This window comes from Argopecten irradians, chromosome 8, assembly GCF_041381155.1.
Source record: "Argopecten irradians isolate NY chromosome 8, Ai_NY, whole genome shotgun sequence".
Classification (NCBI taxonomy): Eukaryota; Metazoa; Mollusca; class Bivalvia; order Pectinida; family Pectinidae; genus Argopecten; species Argopecten irradians.
Window position 1 is genome coordinate 12,090,022 of NC_091141.1, and position 26,567 is coordinate 12,116,588.

At 36.1% G+C, this 26,567-nt stretch overlaps 1 protein-coding gene across 1 annotated transcript; it reads right to left on the minus strand.

Annotated features, from left to right (window-relative positions):
- LOC138329375 (uncharacterized bromodomain-containing protein 10-like) lies at positions 1–26,445 on the minus strand. The gene is made up of 16 exons (XM_069276316.1): positions 25,724–26,445; positions 25,142–25,310; positions 24,362–24,432; positions 23,497–23,708; positions 23,128–23,288; positions 22,558–22,666; positions 21,262–21,307; positions 20,884–20,975; positions 18,683–18,880; positions 17,808–17,945; positions 15,758–17,002; positions 15,260–15,376; positions 12,799–12,966; positions 12,146–12,311; positions 11,281–11,889; positions 1–9,162 (listed from the first exon to the last, which is right to left on the minus strand). Exons 1-16 carry the CDS (start codon positions 26,118–26,120, stop codon positions 4,331–4,333), a joined length of 8,730 nt encoding a protein of 2,909 aa, XP_069132417.1. The 5' UTR covers positions 26,121–26,445; the 3' UTR covers positions 1–4,330.
- Between the last annotated feature and the right edge of the window lie 122 nt (positions 26,446–26,567).

The window sequence follows — 26,567 nt, forward strand, 5'->3', positions numbered from 1 at the left end:
AAGAAATGGAACAGTGTTTTTATTCCAAAAATTAAATAACCAATATTTACATTATAGTTTATAGCATTCAAGATCAATAACAATGTTCTGTGAAGAAAATAGAGTTATTTTATACAGCACACACAATCACACTTACACTCTCAAATCTAATCAGTATATCAATAATGTAATAATCCCATTTATTTCACTCACAAAAAGCTTATATTGGATGTATTATGATTACATCCGATAAAGCCATGCTTTATGTATGTCAATATTTGCAAATTTCACTTAAGCTTTTATCATTTTAAATGATGTTAAGAACTATACACTGATGATTTTTCAGGAAATCTATAAAATGATTGCTATACTTTTGTTTCAAATGATTGAATGGCAAATATAAGATATTTTTTTTTTTTTAAGGTCAAATTGATATGAAATCTACGATAAAATGGTTTTGGAATGTTATGCTGGAAGGGAATCAAGCAAGTAAACATGAATTCTACACGATTCAAGCAACTTGTACAAAGTAAGAAAATTCTGAGAACTTTTTCAATCACACTAGGATATTAATTAGACATTTAAAAGAAAAATTAGGGTTGTTTAGACAAAAATATTACACTCTAGGTTTTGTTTTCAAATTTAACGTCAATATTTATTATAATATATGGAACAAACATTGGAAATGCCCTATATTTCCAATTCATTCTATTATCACTCTTGTAGGGAAACTTGTACAGTACACTTGTAACATTAATTTTAAACAGACGTAAAAGAAAACATTCACCAGATGTAGTATATTCACCCGATCTCAAATATCTACCAACACCCACACACACACACCGTATGTTATAATGGTGCATCCGGTTTTCACTATGATTTATGTATACACTGTAAACCAACTTTCGCTGACGATTTCTAAATTTCACGATTTTCTTTAAATTTCAAAACAAGTTTGCGAGGATTAGCATTTGTGGAATAAAACTACTATCAATATATATAAGTAGATATTTATTCGCGGAGATACACTTTCGCGAATTAACTTGGAGCATTAAATTTACGAAATTTATGCAAAAAAAAGGTTGGTTTACAGTAAATTAATCTAATACCCTGGTGTTGTCAGAAATAGTTGGATATATCTACAACGTATATCCAAGTTAAACAAATCCAACAGAATATACAAAACATATTTAACACAAATCGGTATTTTAAATACCACACTATAGCAGTCTGTTTTGATGGAATGATGATCGGAGTAATGGATGGATTTGTGTGCATATAGTGGAAATGGAAAACTTTCATTGCAAGCACACACAAAAACTAAAGAATACATTATTTTGTTATGCCTTCCATTATAACATTTGGAAATTCTTGCATAGCGAACATGGATTAAGCAGCATAAAGATATGATAGAATCCCCGTATGGCATGCTAGAATGACTTCTTTGTTAAAATAGAAACAATAAATCTTTCTTTCCTTAACATGTGTGTATACACGAAGGAGAAACACATTCACACACATATATAAAACTATGCTAAGAAATGATTGATCACCTCTCACATGTTGTCATAATAAAAATGAACTTTTAAAATTCCATTATTCAGGAAACTGCGAGATAATACATGCTTCAGATTAGATTCAAATGATATTCCTAGAATACACGATCCAACAACTAAATTTTTTAATTAGTCTCTTACTGAAGACACAAACATTTCACTAAGTCTTCATTTTATTTGATTTCCTTTTTAAAACTACATGAACAAGTTGTTAAAGAAAATCATGATGCATATACTTCAAAAGGATGCAACACAATAACAGGTCTACAGTCAAACGTAGCTTATTTCCTCATCCACTCATAACACACAAAACTTAAATGTAAAGTAAAAAGTTATGCTGGCATAAAAATCATATAGGAATGAAACAAGGTATAATAATTTCATATTAAAACCTGTATTAAATTCACATGGTCTTTTAGATGACAAACCACCGCCTAATCCAAATTATCAAAGTCATGGTGTTCAAAATAACATAAATCTTTTATGAAAGAGGCCATTTGCTGTGGCACAGATTTTCAGTGTATTATTTTTGCTCCATTATGCTAGCTTTTTTTTGTTTCCTCAAATCAAAATATTTCATTTTTTAAATCAACTGTTCTTGATGGTATATTCTTTATCAATATTTCAAAATAGTTTTACTTATTATGTATAACGTCCTATTTCAAAATATCAAAGGAGTTTGTTTCCATGGAAAAAGAAGAAACATCAAGCATCTCTGTGTTAATAAAGCACAGTGTAAGAAAGCAATAGGTGTTATGTACATGTAGCAGAATCTTCTACAACATATATGAGCATAGACAAAAATATGCACCAAACTTGATGGTTATCTAGTACATGTACATCAATACTACCGTCAGCATCTTGGTTTAAAAAAATTGTATTCCAATAAAGATGCTTTTACCTTAAGGGCTATTCAATTTAAAATACAGTATTACCATATTTGACCCAATAAGTGCACCTCCCCTCTTTTTTAGGCTTCAATTTCACTTACTTTGAATGCAGGCTGAAAATATTAAAACTATGTCAGGTTTCCTTACCGATATTATTTGCATATTGATTTATAGCTAACTTTGTAGAATAATTTTGTGAAAGCATAGTCTAAATTTGCTTCTATTATATGTCTCTCATTTGCTGGTTGCTTCAATTTTTCAAGTACTCTGGACGTTTATTGGATCGAATACGGTACCTGACCCTGATCAAAAACAAAACTACACCGAGGTTGTGTGATTACCTTATTTACTCTTATTTATCAAACAGGTTAACATTGATGGCACTAGCTTCTAAACAAGATGTGTTTGGGCCAGGTATCAAATACTATGGGTTTCTTGGAAAGATTTTCTTCCAAAATGGCAATATAGTTCTAACTGTTGCATGAACAATAACCAGTAACAGTTTGCATTAATTTTGTAAACATCATTTCAAAATTAAAATGGAGATATTTTTAAGCAATGGAAAGATGCTATTATCCTTCAAGAAGCCTGTTTTTATGGTTCAACACCAAAATGATATGAATTATAAAACAAATGAATATATTGCAAAATGAAGTCTGATTATGGATTTTGAAATTTCCAATATTGTGACGAGACTGAAATAAATTACAATTTAATATGATGTTGAACATTATCTAACTTCCTACCATTTACATATATTAAATTATAAATAATTCAAACTCTTTTCAATAAATATATATCATATTCAATAATTTCCAAATAGGCATGATAAAATGATCATGCCTTATTCTAACAGTAGAAATAATATCAAATAAAATAAATTGCATATGCGAACATTTCAATAAATACAAAAAGCTGTCTGTTGAACACTGAAAGGGACTTTGTTGTTATTGATAAAAGTCATGTAATACATGGCACATGTACCTACAAAAATCTCTTTAATTATCAAAGCACTCTATCAACTTCATTCCGAAATGCGATAATTGCAGAAATACCTTTAAATTTATAGTCCATAACTAACACATTTATGTTTTATCAAATATCATATAAACTACCAACTGAATACTCCTGCTAACCACTTAATTTTCTTGTATATCTATTTTGCACCCTTGAGTCATTATTTTCAACATATCTGTGAATATGTATATTGCAGTCATGGGTTCTTACATAAGTTTTTACAATTATTCGCAAAACATATGAATTCACATTCAAGCTCCCTCATAAAATAACATGTAAGTTTGTATCTTGCAAAAAATAAGTGGTTTACAGTAAGAATTTTATTTCTCACCTTTTCATTCTAATTTTAATTGAAATTCTTATATTCTCACATTGTAAGTTAAACATGATTCCAGTCTGATCCATGGATGAGATATTCTGAAACATCAGGGCAAAATATTGACTCAAACTGATATAATCATTGCAATCATGAGTGCAATAGAAATTAAGTGAACCAAACCAATATTAAGTTCTGATTTCATCTTCTCGCTTATACCAAACTTACACTGTAAGTAGCAGCTTTGTGAATATCATGGATTTGCCTTGATTTATAATCGTATTCTTGTTCAAGTTAAGATGCTTACATAATTTGTTTCATTTCAAAGTAGGACAAATTTCACTATAAGCAAGACAAACATTCAATCAAGATTTTATGATTATTTTTCTGCTCAAAGTTCAAACTGAAACTTTACTTCCTATAAAAGTATGCCTTCCAGTTATCCAAGTTCAAAAAATTTGTCTATACTTTTGAAAATTTATAATTAATATACTTTAAAAGTATCTTGACGGTTAAGAAAAATCTAAATTATCTTAATTTTCTCAACAGATAATTTTCAATAATGAACAATATTATCTGTTAAATGCTAAGTTTGCTAATGAGAGGAGGTTGAGGGCAGCTTCCTCTTTCTCTGCCCCCTTAGGTGTTTCTGTGGTTTTAGGTTGCTCCATCGAAGTGTTTGCCTGGCTCGTGTCCACCTTGGTCTTGACCTTATCCGACAAATGTTGGTTCTCCCCTACACCGTTGGTGACAGAGGTACCATCTGGTCCACTGGTGTCTATAGTAACCACCTTAGTAACACAAACACTAGTACTTTTCTTATCCACAATATTCTGAGATCGATATTGTGTTACGTTGTTATTCAACACCTCAGCCTTAGGCTCTGCTTGAGTGTTGACAATTTGAGTTGGATTTTCTAACTGAACTGTTTGTGCGTTTAATGATGCCTCTGTTCCAGAGGACGGTACCTGTTGAAGCAAGGCAGTCTGGGGAATGCTTTGGGACTTCAGTAACTCAGAGAAACTTTGAGTCTTTAAAACTTTCACAGTGTCCAAGGGTGATGAAGAGTTCTGCTGACCTTGCTGTGGAAATATGATCTGGGTCTTTTTGCCAGGCATCACTATATACCCCTGGCCCGACCCAATCAGACTGCTGATGCTGGGCGACACTTGGTATCCTATCTGTGTTTTATTGTCACTTTGTATCTGGGGAGCTTTCAGATTTCCAGTTTCAAACCCTTTGCTGTTAGGAACACTGACTGAACCGGTTATGGTGGAGGGTCCAGTGAGTTGCACTGTGGCATCTTGTACACTACTTTGTTGTTGGCTGAGAAGCTGACTGATTTTAAGGTTAGATGACACAGCAACTTGATTTCGATTTCCGAGTCCAACTTGGTCTTTAAGTGAAATTGTCTTTCCTTTCATCATTACTTGAGGGAGTATACCAGAGCCGACATTCACTGTCGTATTCTTCACGGTCTGAGGAGTATTTATAATTGACTGATGAGACATAACACTTTGAGACACAATTGATGGAGACAATACCCCTTTGTTGCTCAGTGATGATACTCCAACCACTACCGATGATGCGTTGATAGTTGAGCCAGACTGAAGCACTTTACCAAACGATGAACACACAATGGGACACTGGTTAGTAAGTATACTGCCAGGACTGGGAGTCAAGCTGGTTACCACATTTGGTTTGGCAGTACTTACAGTCAAGTTTCCAGCAACGTTTATGGACTGTGTCCCGTTCACTGGTTTAGAGGGAACAACATATCTCACCATGTTAGCACCCGACACAACAGTCACTGGGGGATTGGAGGTGCCTGTCACTTTCTGAGAAACAGACGATGACGGTGACACCATCTTCGTCTGTGGCAAAAGCACCTTTAACACACCATTGTCAACTGTAACCGGCACGCCTTGAGGGGTAACAAGTTGACCACCAATGTTGTACAAGAAAAGTTTTTGGGATGCACCAGCTTGGGATGTGGCGGATTTAGCAGGTGACAAGAGAGGACTGGCATTACTGATGGTGCTGGGCAGACTCACCACCAAAGATGGTTGAGGTGGCATCTGTAGACGAACCTGTGATGCAGGTGCGTTAAACCTTACAACATTTCCCTGCTGCAATGATCCTATGGTGGTTGTGGTTGTTTTTGCTACACCTAGCTTCTGTTGGAGTGGAATGGTAGGGGTCTGTGCCATAGTAGTTATAGCAACTGATCCCATGACGGGTGTCTGGAGCAAAGTTTTCGATACAGTTGTTTGACCAGGTTTTACCTTAGCAGTTTGAAGATCAAAATTCAGTTTGACCTTTGACAGTTGTGTGGCATTCTGATCCGGTGTTGACTTGGCTGATGACACGATAGGGACTTTTATCTGCTGGGTTTGTTGTAGTACAGGCGAGTTGAGTCTCAGTGTTAGCTGTTTTGGTTGTTGTGTGCCTGCTGAAATACTAGCACCTTGCAAACGTTTCTGTGGTGACAAAAGTAGCATTGTCTGATTTCCTTGGAGACTCTGCTGACCAGTAGGTCGGATCATGGCCTGACCTTTCACTCCTTGGGAAGCAGGGACCTGCAGCACCATCTGATTTGGAATCTGATTTACAACAGCCGACGATGACTGCCCAGACAGCTGGAGCTGTGCAGCAGCAAGTTGTTTGATGAGGTCTGATGAAGACCCTTGTGAAATGTTACCAAGCACCACAGGTGCCTGGTTGGCTACTGGACTAGTCAATTGTTGACCAATCATAGGACTGCTACTAGCTGACAAGCACAGTTGTTGACCAATCACTGAAGGTGATGTACTTTGAATGTTCATCTGCTGATTTGGCAGTCGTAGTATTTGGCCTGCACTTCCAGCAACTTTAATCCCAGGTTGACCAGCTAGCAATTGAAGGTTTCCTGTTAGGGCTGTTTGTTGACCTACGACTCCAGTCTTGTTGAGGGGACTTGCAATTTGCCCTAAAACCGTTGCAAAGTTGCCCACATTTCCAATAGGGTTAGTGAGCTGACCCAGTAGGGGTGATGTTAACTGAAGTGGTGACTGAGGAACTGGCCCTGGGGAGGGAGGTACAACCTGACCAGTTTGACCTCCAGATGACCCAGCAGAGTTCATCACAGAACCAGTCAGGGTAACTGTAGGGTAGATATTTCCAACTTGTGTAGAGGAACTAACCACCGAAGTATTTGCCATAGCAGCAGTCGATACAGCTGTGGAAACAATTGTGGATAAATTGATGGAATTATTTCCCAGAACAGTCATGTTACTGCCTTCTTGTAATTTGAGCTGACCTCCAACATTAACTAAGTTCATCCCTGGGATCAGACCGGGAACAATAAGACCCTGACCTTGACCTTGGAGCTTTGAGATTCCTCCAAGATCTAGGAGTGTTGATGCTCCACCTCCCACCGCCTGAATACGGACCTTCTGGCCGTCCATTACTGTGCTGGCTGATTTGTCAGAACCAATTGATGTCTTTATGTTAGTTGATGATGTAACTGTGGTGGAGAGCATGGGAGAAGCACTGAGAACAGTACTGTACGAACTGGTCCCTACCACACTGCTTCCTCCTCCAGGCTTTACAAGGCCGGTAATGAGATTTCCTGTCTGGCCTTGTCCTCCTAGAAGCAAGGTTTTGCCCTGAATGCCTGAAGCAGTGCTTGATAATGATCCAGAGTTGCTTTGCACAGAATTTTGTAACACTATACCACTGTTTTGAACCGTCTTTTTAATAACTTGTCTTTGTATGTTGCTATTTTGAGGTACCTGTTGACTACCAGACACTAATGATGCTATACTTCCTCCTTGAAATCCTAGCTGAAGAGATGTACTGGAGAGATTCTGGTTAACAACAGCTGCAGCCTTTGATACAGTTTGGAAACTGACTGCTCCTGAGCTGAGATTTTGATTGTTAATATTAACAGGAGCTACAACTTGGTTGCTTACAGTTCCTGCAGTTCCAGTTTGGCTGTTGACAGTGACTGGAGATTGAGTTTTAATTATTCCTTGAGTGAGAGTTTGACTGCTGATTGACCCTGTGTTAACTTGCTGCTGTTGGAGAGCAGCTTGTGGTATAATCAGCCCTTGTGGGGTCAGATATCCCTGCATTACTCCTTGCTGTGGTTGTTGTAACCCTTGAGGCATCACTTTCAAGGTCATGTTTTTCTTGTCTTGTGATTGTGGTGGTGCTGATGCAAGGACCATGTTACCAAGTCCACTACTTTTGTTCAAGGTAGTCAACATGATTGGGTTGTTTCCCGTCTGAAGTTGTGCAAGCAGAGACTGGCTGGAGTTCTGACCCGGTGAAGGTGATGTAACATTTACGGGTGTGTTACTCGACAATGATGCAGGCTCCAGCCTGGGTGCTGTTGGTATGGGACCTTTCATACTCTGTATGGTTTTAGTGACATTGTAACGTGGCTGAATAGCTGGCATTGCTGATGGGGCCGGGACTTTAATGTTCACTGTTGGGAGAGATGTAGGAACATCCGTTACAACGGCCTGTACAGCAGAATCCAACACAGCTTTGCTAGGGATTTTCAAAGTCTTTATTCCAGTAGAAGTGGGATGAAGCAACACAGTGGGTGCTGAGGATGTAATTTCAGATGCCTTTTTAACAGGATTGGGTTTAGTGGATTCTATTGGCGTTTTTTCAGCATCCTTCCGAGCCTCCAGTAAAGTTTTCACAGTGACATTGTTGGCATACTTGTAAGACTGTCTATTGGGAGAAGTTGAGGAGATGTTTGTAGGGGAGAGAGAATTACTGCCGAGACTTATTTGAGGTTTAGTGACGATCAGCGTACCACTACCAACACTCTCGGCACTAACACTCTTGGCGATAGTCATGTTTTGTACTACTTCAATAGGTGTAGTAGTCGCCACACTACCAGTGGATGCAATGACAGCATTCTGTAGTTGCTGTATAGCAGAGTTTGTAGAAGGCACATTCATACGTATATTGACTGCATTGTTCATCTGGGGAACAACATTCTTGATCATTGATCCCGGCATTGCTGCAGTAGCCATGGTAACCTGATCACTATTTGGAAGTCTGATCATAGTGTTTGGTACACCAGCCTTAGGCTGTCCACCAGGGGCTTGACTGGCTACAGGCATGATGGTCTTTTTGACTGGCGTTTTCTGTGCTGTTTGTATCTGTACTCCAGCAATGGTCTGACTCTGACTAGAAGTGGGGCCCTGAGGGTTGACTGTGGTGAGTAGGACCATGCCAGACTGGTTGGGGCCTGGTGGGATCTTGAGAGCATTTGACTTGATGAGTTGTTGTAAGACTGATGGAGGTAAAGTGTTGATGTTGGCTGCATAGTACTGAATCTTGCCTCCAGTAGTGGATATATTAGGGAGCTGAGGATCTACTGCACCGCTGATCACGGATAAACCTGTAACAGACAATTACAAAACCATAAGGAGATTGTTTGTTAATAGAACTATGTAGTTCAGACATTTCAATTTAAGTTTATGCAGCTAAGCCCTTTAAACAAGTGTGACCATGATACTGAACAAATACTGTGAACTTATATGGTCTTCTAGTTTTGTATATGTTTGATGCTGGCAATCAGTTCTCACCAAACACAAAGTCTTGCCATTATCCATCAAATATTATTTAACTGTATAAATACACACAAATTTTATGGATTTTTGTGTGAAAATTTGCATCTTTGTCAGATGAAATTTTTCAAGAACATCTATGTGGAATCATACAAATACAGAAGTGATGCAGAGAGTTTGTACCTGATAAAAGTGGTTCCCAGCCAATACCTGTATTCATTTCATAGCATAAAAGTATGAGGAGTTATGACTTTAACAACTTCATACTTTATAATAATTTCCGAGACCAGATTTATGCAATATTAATTTACATAGAAACTGTTTTGAGTTATTAGGAGATACTAATGAACAAAATCTTTCATGAGTTTTCATTTTTGTATAAAAATGGATCATCATGGAAATCAACAACAAGAGATCCCAGAGGGATCTTGGCGCCCACCAAAGAATGATCTATGTCTGACAATGGAAAGAGGGATCTTTTCCCTGCTTTTCAAACTTTTTCAAACAAACTATATATAAAATTTGAGACAGATCGCTATAGTGCTTTCTAAGAAATAGCGATAACAAACTTTAAGTATCAAAATCTAGACCGATCGGTCCCAAAATGCAATATGCACAACTAGGGTCCTAGGGGAACCTGTATATGAAATTTGAGAAAGATCCCTTCATCACTTTTTGAGAAATAGCGGTAACAAACTTCAACTATCAAAATCCAAGATGGCCTACTGTCAGCCATCTTGTTGACCGATCAGTCCCAAAATGCAATATGCACAACTAGGGTCCTAGGGGAACCTGTATATGAAATTTGAGAAAGATCCCTTCAGCACTTTTTGAGAAATAGCGGTAACAAACTTCAACTATCAAAATCCAAGATGGCCGACTGTCAGCCATCTTGTTGACCGATCAGTCCCAAAATGCAATATGCACAACTAGGGTCCTAGGGGAACCTACATATGAAATTTGAGACACATCCCTTCAGCACTTTTTGAGAAATAGCGGTAACAAACTTTAACTATCAAAATCCAAGATGGCCGCCTGTCGGCCATCTTGTTGACCGATCGGTCCCAAAATGCAATATGCACAACTAGGGTCCTAGGGGAACCTGTATATGAAATTTGAGAAAGATCCCTTCAGCACTTTTTGAGAAATAGCGGTAACAAACTTTAACTATCAAAATCCAAGATGGCCGCCTGTCGGCCATCTTGTTGACCGATCGGTCCCAAAATGCAATATGCACAACTAGGGTCCTAGGGGAACCTGTATATGAAATTTGAGAAAGATCCCTTCAGCACTTTTTGAGAAATAGCGGTAACAAACTTTAACTATCAAAATCCAAGATGGCCGCCTGTCGGCCATCTTGTTGACCGATCGGTCCCAAAATGCAATATGCACAACTAGGGTCCTAGGGGAACCTGTATATGAAATTTGAGAAAGATCCCTTCTGCACTTTTTGAGAAATAGCGGTAACAAACTTTAACTATCAAAATCCAAGATGGCCGCCTGTCTTGTTGACCGATCGGTCCCAAAATGTAATATGCACAACTAGGGTCCTAGGGGAACCTGTATATGAAATTTGAGAAAGATCCCTTCTGCACTTTTTGAGAAATAGCGGTAACAAACTTTAACTATCAAAATCCAAGATCGGCCATCTTGTTGAACGATCGGTCCCAAAATGCAATATGCACAACTAAGGTCCTAGGGAAACCTACATATGAAATTTGAGAAAGATCCCTTCTGTACTTTCTGAGAAATAGCGGTAACAAGAATTGTTAACGGACGGACGGTCGGACGGACGGACAGAAGGACGGAAGGACGACGGACCACGGACGAAAGGCGAATTAAATAGGCCACTATCTGATGATGGTGGGCTAAAAAGGCAGTTTCATTCATACATAACAGCGATTCCGAAAATGATATAAATCAAGTATTCATGACACACGTGTAATTACCTGGGGATGCCAGTTTTGCGACAGGTGGTCGGACATTCTTATTGGCAGGCTGGAATCGAACAGTTCTTTGAGGGGTGGATAGTGTTGCTCCAGGGATGGGGTTACTAGATGTCGATAGACTAACACGAGGGCCAGAATGATGTGAAGTGGACAGCAGCTGTTGTATTACTGGGTGAGATGCTTGTTTGGAAGAAAGAGTATGTTGTGAGAGACCCTGTAGTAATTTAGCATGAGAAATCCCCTGGCCAATCATCTGTTGTTGTAACTGGACTGGCCTCTGTAGCAGTGACAGGGCCTGGGGCTGAATCACCTTGTCTCCAGACACAAGTTTCACATTCGACGGCAGTAGTGTGTGATTTCCAGAGCTCGTCTGTAGCAGTATTTGACTTGCTGTACTGCTGTCCAGAGAACTAAGATCTATAGCAGGTAACATCTTCCCTGGGCGCTGCAGTATGTTTGGCACATGTGGTACAGTTGATGGTAGAGAAACATTGACTAGTTTTCGTTTCTTTGGGGTTCCAGGATCTTCAGAGTTGTTTGGAATGATACGTCTTTTCCTGATACGTCCTCTTGAGCTCACATCTATGTCATCAACATCTTCCACTGTTTCTGAAAAAATGTAGAGATAATTTTTACATTTCTTCTAGCCATGAACTTATAACTTTGTTTACAGAGTCAAATCTATTATCAGTTACTTTATATCTTTCTAGTACATTTCTAAATTTGATGATTTTTTTTTAATAAGCCTATCATCATTATTATGTAGTCACATAAAAAGTATATTTTAGATATTTATTCAAACAGATCTTGTAAATCAGTCTCATAAGAATCTGGTCGGTGCAGTAAATATCAGATACATTCTTACCACTTTGAGAGATGGAGTTATTTGAAGACGACACTGCTGTAGTGAGAGACTTGACTATCACATCCCCATTCACATCATCTGTACCTTCATCATCACTCCCAGAGTCAGTGTTTTCTGCATCCTCAGTTTCCGAGGATTCAGAATGTTCAGATTCCCACTTTTCATCCTGAAATTCATATTAAACATGAAGTATGCAAAGGTATTTACTGATCAATGGTTTTTTCAGTCTCATAGTTTCACATGTAAGAACTGTAATTTACAGAAGTCATAGTGGATAAAAAAGTACAGTCATATGACTTCAAGCAATTGCATTTTGAAGGTTGATTTTTCATGTTCGAGAAAACCTTTAACAATCCATTTGCTTACCAAAGGTAATTAGTTAATTAAATGTATGTGTCTTGATATCATTATTGTTAACACTTGGTATGAATAATGCACTATTAAATTTAAATTAAATGCAATGGGTGCAATGGCATATGACTTTAGTACAATGAGGATTTCATATAGGAGGAGCTGTATGTTACTTTTTTCTAAATAGAAATTATACATAAATTATAAAGAGTAACTAAATTTCAACCATATCAAAAGCCACCATGTTTAATCAACTTATTCAAATTTTTTCAAGCATGGTTTCATTTGCTATATGTGCATACCTCTGGCTTTTCCTCGACGAATGTTGTGTGTTCCTTATGCATCTTCAATCTGGCTTTGCGAGTAGCCTGGATAAGCTTTTGTTCCCAAGGTTCCAGTTCCTTCAACAGGAACAAAAGTCTCCCATGGAGGTCTACCACACATCGCTTACGAGGAGGTGGCTTAATGACCTGAGTAACAAAACAAAATTCAACTTTACAAACAACTACTCAACATTTTTAATTCTGGTCAAAAAATAAGTGTAATGTCTAATATAAAGAGATAATAAAACTTTTATTTTTATACATGACACGGTTTAGTGACAATATGTGTGTAAAATACAACACTGATGTGCAATACTGAACTTTTCACTGTGTATACCTGATAAATAAGTATTTCACCGCAAATAAGATTCCTCCCGCAAATAAGACACACACACCCTCCCCCCACCTATTTTGACACATTTCTGGACTTAGGGGGATGTCTGAAAATAAGACCTCCCACATATTTTTCCATTGGATGGGGATTTGAGCATGGGGTAATAAAAAAAAGGTCACCGAAATGATTTTGTATCGGGACTGTTTTTTTATATCTGTTTCATCAGCAAAGAAAAATCACGTAGTAAACAACTGTTTGTGTTGGTTATTTCTGTCATTTATTTCAAGTTAATTCACATGTGATTTATTTTAATTATTAAGAATTACGAATTGTGGACAGTGCCTATATATATATATATCTAATGGGACTAATTCAAGTACCACATGATACCCGATAACATTTGTGCCAGACTAGTATCTCCAGTGGTGATGGAATATAACTCTTTGTAATCTTCCTGCGATAACGTCATTTAACATCATTCCATCACCAATAGAAACAATAGTCCTGCACAAATGCTATTGGGTATCATGTGGTACGTGAATGAGTCTCATTGAATCTTATTTTCGACCAAATACACTGATATATGTTTCCATGTAGGCACTGTTTTCACTTCAAACCTGCATGGTCAACACGTTTTAGTGTTTCGTACGTCTTGTCATATTTGACATGAATCGGCAAAGATATTCGTCATTGATACTCATCGTTTTTGCAGTCGTGGATTATAATTCAATAAATTTCCATTTCAAATATGTTCATTTGTGAACGTAACATACCTGTAGTTCACGATCAGTTGGAGAAACCATGCTTTACTTTTCGCCCGCCATGTTTTGTTTTACACAGTCAGTATAATATGATTAGCCACAAAGTTTTGTATTTTACTCTGGATACAAAATTACTTGCTAGGATGTTTCAATGTAGTTAATACTTGCATTAATCTCTGAAATGTTATCAAACTATCGTTGTATCAATAGCAATACCGATCAAATTCCCAAACACGACTCGATGTGAAAATATGAAAGCATGGCTTCAACCCGACGCCATTTTCCTACACATGTGTGTACGATGTTACAAACAGATGCATGTCTGCATGCTGAAGTTTAATCACGATCGTTTGCTCAGTTGGCTGAGACAAATGTACATAAATTCATCTGTTTATGATCAAATTTGATGTTATCGTGTGTAGTGAAGTTTAAATAGGCCCGAGTCTGAATGGCGATCGTCCTTCCAATTCACGGCGATTGATTCACGTACGCATGTTTACTATCAAAGACGGAGATGTAACGTAAACAGTAACCTAAACTAACTATACGATTATTAAAACTTCTGGATTAAAATAATATTGCTTATGATGCATTTAGTGTTTCTTCGTTTTGAATCAGTGGTGAATATCCGCGAGACTCTTGCAAAAGTGTGTTGTGAAAGCATTGTCCGTTTCCCTTAAGCTTTCAGACTTACAACTTAACTGCCCTGGTATTGTTTATATTTTAATTTGATTTAATTTTACTCATACGTCTTCATTATTATTATCAATACTTGAACATCTAGCTCTTACCCATCTATCATACGATTGTTACAACAATGACAAGACATTGGAAAAATCCAAGATGGCGACCTCTTAGATCGATTTTATCAGGCGGGTTGTCCGCATATAAGACCCCCACCACTTTTGACCTTTATTTTTTCTCTGGGTGGGGGGTCTTATTTGTGGTGAAATACGGTATTAAATATGGTACTTGATATCAAGAAATGAAGATACAGTATTTAACAGTCAAAACCGGCCCTTGTCTAAACCCACATCAACAAGCAAACCAGTAATTTTAAAATTCAACAGAAACATGCAATGTTTTGAAGAAAAAAAAACACAACTTCAGTGGAATGAAATAGTAAATACTGAGAAAAAAATAGAACATTAAGTCGTGATTTTGACTTGTATCATGTTCTAAAATCTAAACAAGAGATTCCCTGAACTGAGTGTTATAAGTGTTCTGATATTTACAATCTTTTGCATGTGTAGTGCATGTAATTCCATTCAATTTAATATGTATAGTATCTCTGAAGGAAATTACTATTTCCAGTGTGTAAGCATCTTTGAGCTTTATAAGTTACCTTTTGCTTCTTTCCTTTACCAATTACAACTGGTTCCTGCTCGGCAAATGATTCAACTAGTTGTTTAAGGTCATCAACACATTCCACGATAAGTTTAAAAGGACCAATTTCTGGTAACTGAAATAAAAAATTCATTGAAGATATCTAACTCAAGCATATTTCTTAGGCTTACTATAAAACATTTTTCATGCAGAGCACAGAATAATTGTGTACATCCAATACTCATTTGTAAAAAAAAACCAAAAAAAAAAACAGCTTTTAATAAATACAATTCCACCAAACAGAATTCCTTCTGATCCTTTAAGTAATTTTTTAATATATTTGAATTTCTCTAAACACAACCCTAGGCCTGACAATTACATATTTTGATATATATCTTAAAGCTTCTTTTAGTGAAGAAAAAGTATATTCGTGAGAGTTGGACATGCACAGCTTTTAGAAATTGCCCAAGACAGACTTATTGGACGCAGGAAAATATGAGGAAAAATAAGAATTTACCACTTCCTTCACCTCTTCCACCACTTCTTCTTCCTCCTGCTTGATCTCATCCTTAACCTCTGTACTGTCCACCTTTTCTTCCTTCACATTGTCCACATCAGTCTTACAGCCCTGCCCATAATCATGGTCAAGGAATTGACCAACCCCGCTCTTCCCAGAGTAGTCATGATCAAGCACCTCTTCCTTATGCGGATGTTTTTCTTTAATTTCTTCCTTCACTTTAATGCTTGAAGTGTCAATCTTATCACAGTTGAACGATTCAATATCACTCCTGTTCGTATCCAAATGTTTTGTGTCTTTCACAAATGTAAGAGGACTTTCAGATTCTGCTCTGCTCACTCTCTGATTTGAGTTTGATATGCTTTCAGGTGTGTTACATGTTGGAGTATTTGATTCAGGTTTTAAGTCATTGGTTGTATCACACTCTGACATATCCACATTGTTTTGTTTGTCGTCACTGGCTGACACTTCATCGCTGGGCTGATCACTATGACTAGTACTAATGCCACTAAATGGTGACTCAGTATTATGAGCAGGGAGGCTATCACAAAAGGGAGAAGACTCTTTAGTATTTGTGGTTTCTCTGTCCAGTGGATGATCTCCCTTGGCATCCACTTCCATACACGAATCCTGGAATTCTGTTTCACCAACATCCATCGGTTCGTCGTTACCCATTTTCACACTTACAGAATGTGACATTTGTGAATTTGTATCACTCTCGCACACTTCTGTTTCACTTTTATTAAGCGTAACTTTACCCTCTGTTTTGATATCACGAGGTTTACAAGCACCACCATTACTGTCCTCTAAACTATCTACAGTGTTACTGGTCTCCGACATAGTCTCGTCTTTAACCTCTGAGATCTCATCTCTATCCATAGAACTTTCATCTAAAGACTGTTCAGATACATTAAAATCTCTCAATAAACCATTCCTCACAAGTCTACGTGTTCGAGACCGCTTACAAGCACCATCTTCATCAATGGACGAAGTATCACTACAATTGTCACTTTCAATCAATCGATGTAGTGGTTTGTTTGGGGGTTCATTGTTCCTTTTTCTCGGAGTATCATCACATATCCCACTGTCATTTAGATTGAAGTCACTCTGATCTCCAAAACTAGTCCTTGTATCAGCATCAGACCCATCACTTTCACCACCTCCATCGTCATCAGATGAAGATGCAGATGTTGAAGACGATGATGACGACGAAAAGTTTTTAACAGGCAGCACTGTCTTAATTTTCTACAATATAAAATTAAGATTATTAGGTAAAAGTTTGGAAAAATTATACAAAAAAATAATCATGAAATTATTTAAAGCAGAAAATAAAAGTTATGAAGTAAAATAAGCAATATCAGACATGTACATTAATGAGATTATCAGTCAGTAATACCAGTATTTATCCTGCAACTGTCCCACACACTTATCGAAATGCTGTATCTGTCAATACGATCATGTGAATTTGTTCCACATCTGACTGAACTTTTTCTAACTTGACCCCAATCTGGTAAATGTAATGTCATTCAGTCCCACTAAAAGATGACGTCACATTGACTGGAGTGACGTCATGTTTACTCTATTGAAAATTTCTTATTGCGGCATCGTCTTTTTCTTGGCTCATGAAAAAGGTATGTATTGTAAAGTAATTTTGTGATGGGTAATTATTGTTTTTTGAGTATTTTCATATTTCGTTTCAGTGACATTACACACTAAATAGAATCACAGACACTGTCTGTGAATGCGCTTATTTATTTTCCATGGAAGTAAAAAGGAGTACACTCCCATTTAGTTTAGTGAATGAATCTTTTTCTCCCCATCAAAGAAGTGTCTCGCTTCAAGGGAAACCAAGTAAATAGCTGGAAATTTGCTTTCGTTTTGAATGTCATAATGGTTGCAGAATAAACAGAATACTCAGCTGAGTCATGTCATCTCGGCTTTCCTAAGTCTCACGCCAAAAAAAACTTTGTATTGTAAGATACTAACCATGTATTCTCTATTTAGATGGTTTAAAAGAAAACATTTTTTTAATTTTCAGATTATACAATACCTGTCTTAGTCGACTTGGCCTGTTTGTAGGGGGAGCAGGAACATCTGGTTTAATCTTCTTTTTCTTTTTCTTCTTTTTTTTAGAGCTACGTGGTTTATCAATTTCAGCATTGGTTTCCATAGCTTCACTTTCTACTTCCTGTTTCAGGTAAAACAACATACAGTATTACATAACAACAATATGATGATTTACTAGACAATGGCAAATTCACGATTATTGTTCATCGATCCTTTACATCAGAAATAGTACCACATCGCTGAATTTACCGACTATCATTTCCAGAACTTCTAGGGGTCCTTTGAAAATTCTTTGATCACAGGACTCAAGATAATGAATAAAATATATAAAATAATATAGGTAGCACACTTTTATTCATACAATTCCTTGATACTTGAAAGATTTTGGGTATTCAAATAAAAAACATAATTTCAGTTCAAAAGATATATAATTTGCATGGAATAAATGATTACAGATATTACAGAAACTCATAATAACTGTGTCCTGTTTCCAAATATCTGAGTGGAATAACACAAGACAGGACAGGAGAATACATATGTGGTTACATTGTTTCATTATTTCTGATATTTGTTACACAACCAGTGGATGCTTCTTTTGTGATGTATTATTCAGTTGTACGATGTATACCTGTCAGCTTCTGTGCACTGTCACTAGGGTTGGATACTGTTATGAACGACTCAGTATGATATCATAACAGTACCGACCAAGTCAGACCAAGTTGATGAAGGTGACCGTGTACCATACTAGTCATTGAAACATCACATACAAAACATCCACTAGTTTGTAACAAATAGCCTTAGTTCCTTACACATCAACCATACTTTTCAGTTTGAAGACAATGTTGATGAATAAATTACCTCCAATTTTGGTGTTTCAAGGAAAAAGGGTATTTTGGGTTCGGGTATTTTTTCTTGCTTGTAGATCCTTAGATCAGCCCCACAGAACTGAGGGAAGTGAAGGTAACGTGTTCCATTGGAATCTACTCCCAGTAGATAGTCATGCTGTTCTTCAATGGGCTGTGACTCAATAGCATCTCTTATGGATTCTTGGTGCTCCTAAAATATACATATTCAGAAAGGGTTATGTTCTCTTGTTTAACCATCTAATATGGTAACGGCACTCTTTATCTGATACTTGTATAAAATGAAATGTTTCTTGGTTTGAATGTTTCAGTATTTTTTCAGCATAAATATTCTAAAATGGTTCACGAGAATGTGTTACTTTTAGACACCTTGAACACCAGATAAAAGTGATTTTATAGCAATCACCAAAATAAAGAACAGATTCATGTTACACAATCTTATAAACCAGAAATTCAATTGTACAACATAACAAGTTCATACATTTAAAATGCCAGCACTAATAATTTTTCCAGTTACACTTGTAACTCAAAAACTATTTTACAACATTTTAAAACCTGTTGCAAATCTATATGCAATATTCCATCGTAGCATTGTCATGCCATGAGATACTAATATATTTTTACAGCTGTGCTACCCCAACTGAGAATGACGCGTGTATATAAACCCCTACCGCTCTACCGCTGACTTGTATCGATGTATAGAATGAGTGTACTGTAGCCATGTTATCTATAGACTCGAGTACTGTGCCACCAATCCAAAGGTAATTTGCGGGCGCCCTGGCTATATTAGCTGTACCAAACACAATCGTAATTGTTACAAATACCGTAAAAACTTGTGTAACTTACACACCAGTGTACTTTTCACATGTATTTTTTCTTGAGGCTGAAAATGCTGAAAAAATCCACTATTGGTATATTTTGCGCATTTAAAAATTTGTGGGAAAACGATGTCCGGGGAATCACAAATTCAATGTTAGAAATGCTTGACAACTTGCACAAAGAAGTGTTGTATTTAGAAGAAATAACATAATATAATTGCATTGTGTTTGTTTTCTTTTATTGGCCACCGTAACTGAAACAGTGAAATATCTTGCAGAACATGTCAAAAACATTGGCAGTCCACCATACTCTGTACACATATCAATGTTGGAGATTACACATGAATAGTTATCAGAACTATTTGATACGTATAAGTTATTAGTGATTAGTGTGTTTGAGATCATTAACAAACTTTAAAGAGCAATCGCGGATAGCAGATAAGTTGGCTTGCAATAATCACATTGTGATGAACTCACTACATTTTGTAGGTAACCAGATCCAAGCTGATGGCTGATTATATATTACAGTATGGTTAAAAAATGCCACTAACCTTGTAGCTTGTTAGTTTTGCTGTAATAATATTACAAACCACTTATTGAAAATCCTAAATATAGGACAGTTTAGGACCCATCTTATAAATCCCACATGTGTTTTGACTTTTTGCACACGGCCTGCAGCCAAGACACATGGCAGTTCGCAACGCAATGAGCATTACTAGATCTATAAGGAGTTTCATATGCAATTTTACTAGAAATATGACGATTTGTTAAAATATCTAAAGTAAAGACATACTAGTCAAGTGAATGTTGATGCAATTTGAAAAAATATTTGTTTTGTTTTTAAGTAGATACAGACGCATTGTTGGTGATATATAGATCGGTTAAACTAACTAGCCATTCAGTTTCGTTAAGCTGGATGAGAGGCCGGAGCGTAGCATCCAGTACCAATTTACCTGTGGATTTGGTGACAGTACTCAAGACTATAAATAACATGGCTACAGTACACTCATTCAATACATCAATACAAGTCAGCGGTAGAGCGGTAGGGGTTTATATACACGCGTCATTCTCAGTTGGGGTAGCACAGCTGTAAACACATTGTTATTAGAGCAAGGAAATATGAAGACCAAATAATAACTACTTCCCATATTAGAAAAAATTGCACATGGTTGCAAGAGGACTATGTCAAAGTAAGCTAATGTTTTTTTTTTGTTATCATTACAAACTCAAAGTAAATCTGAGAGTAAATGAAAGTTCCAGTATCTAGATCTAGTAATAACCTTAACTTGTTAGCATGTTATGGTAGATTCGGTTATCACATGGCGACTCTAATTTCCAAAGAGTACCTATAAATTTATAATCAGTAGGAACCTCTTACCAGACAGTAGTCACACAATGACTTGACAATCCAAACTCTCCGATAGGGACAAAGGTTATGGAATTTTTGTCTTTCCAATGGGTTTTTCCTACCTGTAAATAAAATATTTCTGATGTTATAAACAAAGAATGATATCTTGTTTAACACCTTCAAAAGAAGTAAGTAAATGGACACTTGGAAAATTTATATAAAGGTGAAGCTAACTTGCAATTTTAACTATTGCATAATTGTTTGAAGTGCCTTGCATCAATTATAATTTCTTGGCAAGTCTACTTTTCCATATATCTCTCTCTTTAATACTAGCCAAGTACAATTTTAGAAACAAATCGGTGAAAAATGAGATGGACGAATTGTCAAATGTGACTCTAATCTACTTACCAACTATGTCAAAGAAATTGCCATCTATTCCTAGCTTTACTGCAGCCTGAGGTGCAAAGAATGAAATCAATATCAAACATATCTTTAAATTGATGTTGTATTTCTAATATTAATGTAAACACCAGAAAATGATGTAAAATTTGATAACTCCTTCGCTTTTTTTACATATTCCTTTTTACAATTCTGGTCCAACACATTTAATTTTAACAAATACATGTTCAAAAACCAGAATGGTCAGCATATTATCAATACAAATAAAACTAGAAACATGTCTGTAAGACATTAAGTGCTCGCTAACTACTTCCTAACCTTAATTTCCAGTATGAAATCATCCTCGGCACAGGTGTACGTAGCACTTTCGCTCATTATCCTTGGGACTATTTAAAGGAGATGGTTTACGCCCTTGGTGTATTGTAGTTTTTGTACTTTCCTTTACTTCATCAGAACTTTAAATGTGAAATTACTTTGAACTTTGTTAAGTGTGTTCTTTGTTACATAGAAGTGTGTTTATTATCATATTGATATTGATACGATAGACTTGTTTCACTGTTCAAAATAGTTGTCTGCTAGAACACTGTCCAGTCTCTGTGCACATGGTGACTTACCCGTGCAATGCTTGAATGCCTTTCTGGGGTACATTAGATCTAGAGCTCAGACATTCAGACTGATATTTTATAATGGTTCTTTTATTCTGTTTCTCTTAAGGCAGGCTGTGTAATTTTATATATATTTATTAGAACTGCAGCAAATGCGGTCTGTGATCACAGGGTTTAGTAAGCGATATTGCAACGTACACCTAGTACCTAGGATAATGTGAAATAAATTAACTATGTGGCCGGTACTAAACGTTATCCGTTTCAACACTTTCTTTCATTGACTATATAAACCTGATTTGCTTTGTATTGTTCTGAAAGTTTCAAAAGTTGATCAGATTCTTAGAATATCATGACCGATGCAGGAGTTTGTATGATACGCCACTTGAAGTTTACTCAAAACAAATGCGTTTAATACAGTCTAATGTCAATGTTATTAACTTATAGAAGAACATCGCAGGTATATCTTAGTATATGTTTTTGAAAGGTTGGTGTCACTAAATCACGGCGAAATCTATCAAACGGTGTAAGACACTGACTTCCGGTATCGTGTGCGCAGTTGGAATCTGAACATAGCAGATGTACACAGACTCTACACCCAAGGAAAATAATAGTGCGTGCACACTAAAAATTTCAAAAAGTTTTTTTATGATTTATGAAGTTCTTGTTTCATTTTGCAATAATAAAAGTACAAACTACAAACCCTTTGAATGTCTTCATGGCCATCAGCAAATATTTTGTACCATTGCCTCAGTTTAACTCTTAATTTCTCATCCCAAATACTGTAAGGCATCAGGGTCTTCTTGTCAATCCTGTGGAAGACAGAGATATTTATTAGTGAGACAAACGAAGTTCACATTTTGAAATGTTCACATAAGAGAGATTTTCTATCAATTGTTGACAAAACTGGACCATCAGTGATGTATTTTATAGCATCAGTCAATTGCCTTGAACAATAGAAAATAATTCACTTTTTTTTTCTTTTTAAATATACCAGTAGCCATGAAAGAAAGTTGGTTAACATATTATCAAGATTATAAAGATTTCATGCATTTCATTTTGACTACATTAGGAGTTTAATCAGTACTTATATAAATGAAAAGATCAAAAACGACTGATTGTATACTTACAAAATTTTTTAGATGTAAGTTTAAGTATGATTTATTGTCATTTAAATCATGTGCAAATAGACATCACAATCACCAGAACAAGTCAACGTTAAATCACACTTTACCAACACCATTTGATCCAATTGATGCATTGTAGTACTAACCTCATTCTTTGGAATGGAGTACTAAGCAGAGCTGTCATTACTTTCTGCATGACTGCACTTTCACGTGGCATGTAGAAACAACGCTCCAACTCAAACTGGGGAATTTCACCAATATTTAGTGCATCTTGACATAAGAACAAAAAGTGACCGATTTGGGGAAGCTGAAAAAAAACAAGAAAAGAAAAATTTGAAGCCTGTATGTGATATTTCATATACAAAATTCAACATACATAAAACTTAAAATAAATATTTGCAGCAAGTTGCTTTCACTTACTTACATTTAATTTTTGTATTAAAGAAGGGAGCAATGGAAATGTAAATGATAAGCAAGTTGCTGCAGCTTTAAATTATACAATTAATTACACCAACCTCCCACATTGCCTTCATATAGTCAACGTTGCCATCAAAGATGTTATTTTCCCAGTCTAAGACTTCCTGAAGCTGGGCTTCTTGTACTGCCTTCCTGTCCGTTATCTGCTGTTTACGTTGTTCACGATCACGTCGCAGTTCCTCCTCTCTCAGCTGACTGAGCAGAGCTGATGAATCATGGGGAATTATTGTCCGTGTTCTTCTTCGTAAGCCTGCATAGGATTGTAAAAAGACAAACATGATATCAGTGCTGCACATTTAAATATAATTTTTGAAATCCAGGTAAAATGGCTGGTGGTTTTTCTCCGGGTACTCCGGCTTTCTTCCCCCAACAAACCTGGCACGTCCTTACATGACCCTGGCTGTTAAAGGGCCACTACCTTTCCGAAACGGCTTTTAATTTTTGAAATAGGAATGTAAAACGAGATCAATAATTTTGTAGAGTCGCAGGATTTATTAACTATACATTTACTAGCACACTTATCATCACCTTCAGAACTGTTTAATTAGAATAAATAAAATGTTAATTTTCATAACGTGGGTCGTTTTATGTTTCCCGTCGTCGTCCTAAATGCTGCGCGGTAGTTGACTATCACTGCGCAAGACGGCAAAACAGGGAAATGAATCTCCACTGTTATCGTACATTAGACAGGAAATCTTCATATGTTTGGTGTTGTAACCTCATCCCAAGCCATCGATATATATTTTCTTTTGTTATTAATGTTTTTAAAAAACCTTTGAATTTTGCTCCGGAAAGGTGGGCCTTTAATAGGACGTTAAATAAAACCAAAATACTACTAGAATACCAAATAAATCAGCATCTTATTGAACATAGATTGATTTTTTGAAAGAAAAAGAAAATTACCAGAAAAAGAAATGTTTTCGTCACCATTTTGTCCAGATGTTGCTGCAATGGATGTTTTCTCACGTAGTTCTCTACGAAGAAAAAAATTGCATGGTCAACATTTAACAAATAACAACAGCAATTGTATAGTTAATCCTTACTTGAATTTAAAAGATTTGTAATTGAAATCCAGAGATACACAGTAAACAAAGAACAGTAAAACATGGTTTTAACGAACCTCTGGGGACCAACAAAACAACTTTGTTAAAAGCAAAATTTATTATACAAATATTAGCAGGGATTTCCCCGGACGTAGGTTTTTCTGCATCTCTTAGGCATAAAAATGCCTAGGGACTCTTAAAATGAAATGATGGGAGTCCTTGGGACTCAATGTGGAAGGAATTTAAAATAAAAATTACAGGTCATTATATAAAGTAGAAGCAATAATTGTCTTTTTCTTTAAGGCATATACAGTTATTACAGTACAAGATATATTTCTGGTACAGCATAGAAAGTGTTATAAGATCTACAATAAATTTTAGCCAAAAGACTCCAATGATTTTATAAGGGACTTGCAAATTTTAAACCTAAAAGTCATAACATAGTAATTTTTGATTACCTGTCAAGGTCCCTAAAAGATGTGTCTAATACAGGGATTTCTCTCTCGTTTTAACTATTGGAGTCCCAAGGACTATGAATTCACGATGTGACAGTGTTCCTGATATTTTGTTAAATAAGGTGTTCAAACAAGTATATCTCTACTGATTCGTGTTTTGTTAAAAGAATTTCTTTACCCATTACCTTGAAAGAAGAGCAAGTTTTTGTTCCATCATTGTCTCCAGCTTTTGCCCTCTCTTAGAAACATAGTGGTCTGGTCCATTGTAACGGTAGCAGTTTTCTAACATAAGACGGAAGTCTGATACAAATTCAGTGATTGTTTCATATAGACGGTCTTCAAACTTAGTTAACACTGAAATGAAACAAATTCAACCATAAAACGAAATTTAAACCAAATTCATTGATCCAATCATAGGTTCTTGTTTTTGTTAACATTTATTTTAGATATTGAATTTTTTTTTTTACAATGGTGTTACATAATCCTAATTTTTACACAAACAAATACACCAATTGTTTTCAAATTCATTGCACAATAAAATTATACTACAGGGATCAAATTTTGAAAACAAACAGTAGTTCTTTTGCTCTAGACTACTAAAAAAAATCTAAAGGATTAGTAAATATTCTTGTCAGTTAGTTATGTGGACTAGTTGTGGTTATTTCTAATAAGTTGGTCCACAAATGCCTGTATTCAAACGAAAAAATATGTTATATGTGGAAAAAAATATGTAGAAAATAATTAAGTGAAGAAGGGATGGGACATACTTTTCCCTAACCAAACAGGTCTCTTGATTCGTTCATAATAATCTGCAGTTTCAGGATGACTTGAATCAACAGCTTCTAAAAAATGCCAGTTTACAGATTTGTTGCCATCTGCCATTAGTTCCTTCAGAATCCTATAACCTTGTTGCAGTTCAGGACTAAGAGGATCTCGAGTGTCGATGTCTTCTTTATTGTCGTCAGCTTCATCCAATGCTGCATCGTTCTTATCCTCTGCAACCGGTACCGGCGAAGGTAACCCCAAATCAGCTGATGAGGTAAACTCTCCATCAACTTTTTCTGTCATATTCCTGTCATCTGTTGTTGTTTGGCCCAAATTCAAATCAAAGGGTACGTGTGTTGGTTCACAACCGGATAATTCGATATTTCCGAGGTCATCCATATTAAGCTATTAAACTTGAACAATAAACATTGGGAACAATGTCATTATTTTCTAAAGTTTTGCAGTTTTCTGCAAAAGAGTGAAAAACGTCATTCAAGAAATTTTCTCGCAATAAACAAAAGCAAATAAGAATTGTCGTATTTATCCCAAGTTCAATGAATAAAATAAGCACTTTGATATCCGAATTAAAATACCGTGCTATCATATCCACTCTACCCATCTTCAAAACATAGTAGAACGTCTTCTTCCAAATAAAAATTTGGAATTATCACACCTGCATAATTGGCCATTTGGGATACATCGCTGGCTTGACCTTATCACAAGGTTTTGGACATCAGAAATATTCATACACTCAGTTAATTTCTTGATATATTATATATTGTAAGTAAACGTATCTGTCAATAAGATATTAACAATAATGATACTCAGAACAGTGGAAATTAAAAC

What these genes read in the sequence shown, in the direction of transcription:
- LOC138329375 (XM_069276316.1), bottom strand. Translation starts at nt 26,120, where the DNA reads ATGGATGACCTCGGAAATATCGAATTATCCGGTTGTGAACCAACACAC. An exon ending in AAACTTGCTCTTCTTTCAAG is followed by an intron (nt 24,433 to 25,141) that starts GTAATGGGTAAA and finishes TTTTCTTCGTAG; the next exon opens with AGAACTACGTGAGAAAACAT. An exon ending in CATTGTGTGACTACTGTCTG is followed by an intron (nt 18,881 to 20,883) that starts GTAAGAGGTTCC and finishes TGTATATTTTAG; the next exon opens with GAGCACCAAGAATCCATAAG.